This window comes from Opisthocomus hoazin, chromosome Z (assembly GCF_030867145.1).
Source record: "Opisthocomus hoazin isolate bOpiHoa1 chromosome Z, bOpiHoa1.hap1, whole genome shotgun sequence".
NCBI lineage: Eukaryota > Metazoa > Chordata > Aves > Opisthocomiformes > Opisthocomidae > Opisthocomus > Opisthocomus hoazin.
This window is the reverse complement of record NC_134454.1, coordinates 52,632,025-52,638,485: the sequence shown is the minus strand read 5'-3', so window position 1 is coordinate 52,638,485 and position 6,461 is coordinate 52,632,025. Positions and strand designations below refer to the sequence as shown.

Here is a 6,461-nt window from a genome sequence, read left to right as displayed (position 1 = left end):
TGCTCTTAGGTTTGTGCATTTACAGTGACTTAACACAAATCAGCTTTAGAGTTAGGCCGTAAGTATTGCCTTTTACTTTAAAAAGGCACTTCAGCAATTTAATCACAGTTGTTCTCACAAATCTGAAAGTTGAGGAGCTATTCTATACCAGTTTCTTTCTCCCTTTCTCATCAGCTCTTCCCTGATGGTATTTCTAAGCTCATCTGCGGGATTTTGAAGAGACTGTATCTCACATAAAAATCTTGAAAGGCTTCAGGGACTGCTTTCCCAGTGAGAAGATAAAGCATGACTGGCATTCAGGAAGTGAGTGGTAAGTTAAAATTGTAATGAAATCTGTGTCACTGCTGAAGTGAGTATAGAACATTCTTGTCAAACTCTGAAGCACGAATTAACATCAGATACTTGCTTCTCAGTACCGTATCTGACTTACTGGCTTTAATTTTGTCAGATACAGCTGAATCAGCTCTGTTCTCTTACTGAACTTCGGTTTGTTGTCTTAGTACTATGGAAATAGCCTCTCATGAAATATATGTGCCTCTTCCAACCTTTTCCTAAAAAAACACCCTATTTTTATTAATTAATTTCTAATTTTGAACAGAATACTTCTGGCTGAACTATTCACTTTTTTATTCACTATTCCTTATCCCCTAAATAACATTGTAATTATTAATCAGTAATTTTTTGAAGAATCCTTATATTGTTTTTGAATGACATTCATATTTCACTTTATTTTAGGATTTTTCCTTCTGTCTCTGTGACAAACTCACCAAATTCCTGAGAAACACAAACTGTTTTTCCTGAAGTTGTTGAAGCTGATATGAGCAGAGTGGAGGGCAATTTTTTTCAGCCCTGCAAACCTACCTGGTATTTGAAATGCTGAAGAGGAAGTTACGGTTTTGCCACAACTCGCGATTCAGGCTTTTCTTGGGTCTAACTCTTATTTTAGTAATCATTTCAGTTTTGAAAGTGAACCAGAAACAAGACTTCTTAAATCAGAGACATCTTGAGCTGACAGAAGAAGATCCTATCGGCAATGTTAACTGCACCAAGATTATAGAGGGGGATATGGAAGAAATTCAAAAGGTAAAGCTTGAGACATTGTCAGTGTCATTTAAGAAACGCCCCAGACTAACAACAAGTGATTATATTAACATGACAGCAGATTGTGCCTCCTTCACCAAGACCAGGAAATACATTATGGAACCTCTCAGCAATGAAGAAGCAGAATTTCCAATTGCTTACTCAATAGTGGTTTATCACAAAATTGAGATGCTTGATAGGCTTCTAAGATCAGTCTATGCCCCTCAGAATTTTTACTGCATTCATGTTGACAAAAAGTCTCCAGAATCTTTTTTTGCTGCTGTGAAGGGAATAGTCTCATGTTTTGACAATGTCTTTATTTCCAGCCAGTTAGAGAGTGTTGTATATGCTTCATGGAGCAGGGTGCAGGCAGACATTAACTGCATGAAAGATCTCTACAGAAGAAGTTCCAACTGGAAATACCTAATAAACCTCTGTGGCATGGACTTTCCTATTAAGACCAACCAGGAAATAGTAGAGAAATTAAAAGCACTTAAAGGTGAAAACAGCTTGGAAACAGAAAAAATGCCTGTTTTTAAAGAAGCAAGGTGGAAGAAACACCACGAGATTATTGATGGTAAAATAAAGAACACGGGCATAGACAAACAACTGCCACCTCTCAGTACTCCAATTTTTTCTGGTAGTGCCTATTTTGTAGTTACCAGAAGATTTGTAGAATTCGTATTAGAAAGCCGCAAAATACTGAAGTTCATTGAGTGGGCAAAAGACACTTACAGCCCAGATGAGTACCTGTGGGCAACAATTCAGAGAATCCCTGAAGTCCCAGGTGCAGTTTCTTCTAGTGACAAGTACGATGTTTCTGACATGAATGCACTGGCCAGGTTTGTCAAGTGGCAGTACTTTGAAGGTGATATGTCCAAAGGTGCACCCTACCCACCATGCAGTGGAATTCATGTTCGCTCTGTCTGTGTTTTTGGGGTAGGAGACCTGAACTGGATGCTAAAAAACCACCACTTCTTTGCTAATAAGTTTGACACTGACGTTGACCCTTTTGCAGTAAAATGTTTGGAAGAGTATTTGCGACACAAAGCTTTGTATCTGCAAAAGAACTGAAACACTGCGTGCTCCCGGTATGAAACATAGGTACAAACAGTATACAGCTACATGCTTGAACATGTAACACCGACCGTGGTGATACTGATGGTGGGTATAATGGTTCTCACCATCCTGGTGTGGTGGTGGTGATGCCCTCCCTGCCTTGCCCATGGACAAGGGGGAGAGAAACTCAAGTGGAGATGGGGATGCCTTGTGTTGCACACTGAAGCTTAGAACTTTCGGTACAAAATTGAAGACAGCAATTTTTGGAAGGCCAACTATTTGGAGTATTTATTATCTAAAAGATGTAATTGATGGAATTCCTTTGGCTAAACGATTTGTTTTCAGGCTTGGAAAATGCATGTTGTTCACAGTTCTTCCTCAGCTTTTTCCCCTGAAAGTAATCCTAGCCGGAAGGGAAAGGTGAAGGAGGGAGGAAGCAAAAAAGCAGCTGGACTGCACAGACGTCATACTGAGTGCTGAAAAGATCTCAGGAAAATAACATTAGTATTGATCTGAAAACTAAACAAAAGGGAATATACCAAAGCCAGCTGTTGTCATTTAACTTAAATCTAATTGCTGTAGTTCTGTAGTATGTAATTCTTAATCCTCCTGAAAATTTCATCTTCATCATAGAGTATTAAGGACTTGTGTTTATTTTTTTGTAGCCAAATTTTGCTTTTGTACTCTTAAACCCCCCTGATAATGTGATATAAAGTTTATACACTAGTTTGTAATGACATCTTCTCAGGGAAACTTCAGTTTTGTGCCTGATGAGAGTTAAAGTTGCAATTTTACACTTCTCTACTGTGTCAGGAGTCATGCTTTTGGATCTCAAATTACTCGAGTTTCTCAAAAACTTAAAGGAAGAACTGGAGTAGTGTCTAAATGTCACCGATGGAACTGCTGGTTTCTGCTTTCTGTCAAGCTCAACTTGCATTCCACATTCTTTTAACACTGGGTATGCAAAAATAAAGTTATTTTTCTAAATTATCTTGCCTCTTCCTGGAATTAAAGTCCTTATAAAAGCACCACCAAAAAAATCCCAATGATGAAGACCTAAAATGGTTGCTGTACACAACCAAAGCTGCAGATGAGACAAGTCCTACTGTTCCTCCACATGTTCGTTCATTGATATGTCTATGCTTGTTTAGGTTTAGTTGGTGCAGCTAATTCTTCTTTATATGCTTCTTTTGGTGGAAGGGAAAGGAAGAAATCTGGATCGGTTTTGTTCTGGGTTAGGTCCCTGCTTAATTTAGCTGTTGCAATGTGGCACAGAAGCGTGGTGATGAGAGAACAGGAGACTGAGAGGGAAGATACTGTTTCTTTCCAATTCAATTCAAGTTTGTCATGCATAGTTACTATCAGGTGTCTCATCTTACTCCTGAGATGACAGTGGAATTCATGACAGGCACTAGCAATTGGCAAAATAATCTGAAGTTTTTGTTTCTTGAACTGTTGCTGTGATGGCAGCATGTATTTCTTACAAAGGTAGTTTGTCATGAAGTTTCTCTTGAGGTGTGACCCAATACTTAGATATTAACATAACGAACACTTACTGTTGATCATGCAAAAAACTAGGGAGGTAAGCAATTTAATCTGAAATCGAGCCTATTCTTGCCAATCACCGCCTTCAAAACCACCTGAAAGCTGTTTAGGGAGTCTTCAGAGGCTCTCACATGATGCATAAGCAGGTCATTAAAGCCTGTGAGCTGATGCAGTGGAGGAAAATACCCTGTCTTCCCCACCCTTTGGCTTTTCTACAAGAAGGCTCTCATAGACAGTTGTGCTTTACCACCTTTACACAAGCTACATCAAGGTGTATCTTCACTGCACACAGTACTGGGAAATTCCAGGAAATTGTGTTATATTTTTAGCAGAAAAGAAACTGTTGGGTTTTAAGAATTTCCACCAATTCAAGATACATGAGTAGCTTCCATGAGACCAGAACTACTAGTTCAAATAGACTGAAAAAGTGATAATGAAGTTCTCTGCACAGAATGGACTGCCGACTCATTTGCTTGAAATCTGCTAAGCAGCTGGAGCATCAACCCGTTTACCTACGTATTCTGGCCTGCTTTGTGCTTACTCATGTGTGTAATACAGGGAATGGCTGGCTGTATGCCTGTTGTTAATGATACTGCTACTTAAGATAGACAGTGAAGATAGTACTTGACTAGGTGCTGCAAGTGTTAACGTCTTGGCTGAGTCAAGAGAGATCCTTTGTACACTCACTGTACGTTCTGTTCTGCACAGAAGGAAAAAATAGGGGAACATTGCTGTTTAGTGTACATTCTCCATAAGATAAAGAGGAATTTCTTCTTCTGGGGAAAGTGAATCACAAAAAAAAACTGTCTCCCTAAAACTAACTTGTAGAAGACACACCCTGATCTAGTAGATTTAAATGGTCTAGAAAGGCAATTTCATGAAAACAACTCTGAATCTGTTGAACAAGTGCCAAATGTGCCAAATGAAATTAATAGAGTAATTAAAAGTATTGCAAATACGCATACAGAAGACACACCATACCCAACTGTAATGGCAGAGAAACCAATCTAACTTAGTATTTCACTGAATCTGCCATGAAACTTAGCCAAAATAATCATCATCCTAGAATCAAATAACTTTGGGGCACCAACAAAACTCAAATAAAATCTAGATTATATCCCTTACTGACATCAGCAGGTTTTTTTTCATAACTTGTGTCAGTTTTCTACTAGATATTCAGAGGACTGGAGTAAAAGTCTTGTACTAGCTTGAGTGAACATGGAAGAAAAATGCTTCACTGATTCTGCAGCAACAAAATAATCTTGATGCTGTGCTGAAGATGCTGGGCTCATGTTAGGAATAGCTAAAAACTTAGTGATTACATCAACTCTTCAACTATTAATTCTGAGTACAGTGGTGCTGTAATACAAGAAAACTGCTGGTTTATTCTGGCAACACACAGACCTGCACCAGGATTGAACTTGGAAGCTGGACAGAGGATAGAGCATTGAAAATCAAAGCCGTGGTGGTGGGTTCAGCTACGGTGCTGCCCCGGACACTGAGTACCTTCTTTGTCCAGTCCCTGCTGCATGCACCCAGCTTACACCAGCCCTCGCACTGTGGCCTTATCATCCTTTGGGCAGCTAGGAAGGAAATTGGGTTACATTCTGCCTGCCGAATAACATTTTTTTTTTCTGACCCCATGTTTTAAAGTCTCATAATCTGGAGGTCGTGAGTGCTGAGGGAACTGGCGGAGGAGCTGGCCAAGCCACTCTCCATTATCTATCAGCAGTCCCGGCTAACAGGAGAGGTCCCAGATGACCGGAGGATCACCAGTGTAACACCCATCTACAAGAAGGGCCGGAAGGAGGGTCCTTGGGAACTACGGGCCTGCCAGCCTGACCTCGGTGCCGGGCAAGATTGTGGAGCGATTCATCCAGAGTGCGCTGACTGGGCATGTGAAGGACAACCAGCCAGCATGGGTTCATGAAAGGCAGGTCCTGCTTGATCAGCCTGATCTCCTTCTGTGACCAGGTGACCCACCTAGGGGATGAGGGAAAGGCTGTGGATGTTGTCTACCTGGACTTCAGTAAGGCCTTTGACACTGTTCCCCACAGCATCCTCCTGGGGAAACTACCTGCCCATGGTTTGGATGGGTGTACTCTTCGCTGGATAAAGAACTGGCTGAATGGCCGAGCCCAGAGAGTGATGGTGAATGGAGTTAAATCCAGCTGGTGGCAGGTCATGACTGGTGTCCCCCAGGGCTCAATTTTGTGTCCAGTCTTGTTTAACATCTTTATCAATGATCTGGATGAGGGCGTTGAGGGCTCCCTCACTAAGTTTGCAGATGACACCAAGTTGGGTGGGAGTGTCAATCTGCTTGAGGGTAGGAAGGCTCTGCAGAGGGATCTGGACAGGCTGGATCAACAGGCCGAGGCCAACTGTATGAGGTTCAACAAGGCCAAGTGCCACGTCCTGCACTTCGGTTTCAACAACCTCATGCAACACTACAGGCTTGGGGAGGAGTGGCTGGAAAGCTGCCCAGTGGAAAAGGACCTGGGGGTGCTGGTCAGCAGCCGGCTGAACATGAGCCAGCAGTGTGCCCAGGTGCCCAAGAAGGCCAACAGCATCCTGGCTTGTATCAGGAGTAGTGTGGCCAGCAGGAGTAGGGAGGTGATCATGCCCTTGTAGTTGTCACTGGTGAGGCTGCACCTCAAGTACTGCGTTCAGTTTTGGGCCCCTCACTACAAGAAGGGCATTGAGGTGCTGGAGCATGTCCAGAGAAGAGCAATGAGGCTGGTGAGGGGCCTAGAGAACAAGTCCTATGAGGAGCGGCT

The 6,461-nt window shown here is 42.0% G+C and overlaps 1 protein-coding gene across 1 annotated transcript; it reads left to right on the top strand.

Moving 5' to 3' along the window:
- The first annotated feature begins 821 nt into the window (after positions 1 to 821).
- GCNT1 (glucosaminyl (N-acetyl) transferase 1) lies at positions 822 to 2,730 on the top strand. Its single transcript, XM_009938881.2, has one exon. The coding sequence runs from the start codon at positions 874 to 876 to the stop codon at positions 2,152 to 2,154; it is 1,281 nt and encodes a 426-aa protein (XP_009937183.1). The 5' UTR covers positions 822 to 873; the 3' UTR covers positions 2,155 to 2,730.
- Positions 2,731 to 6,461: the final 3,731 nt, after the last annotated feature.

Coding starts and splice junctions, on each gene's coding strand:
- GCNT1 (XM_009938881.2), top strand. CDS start 874: ATGCTGAAGAGGAAGTTACGGTTTTGCCACAACTCGCGATTCAGGCTT.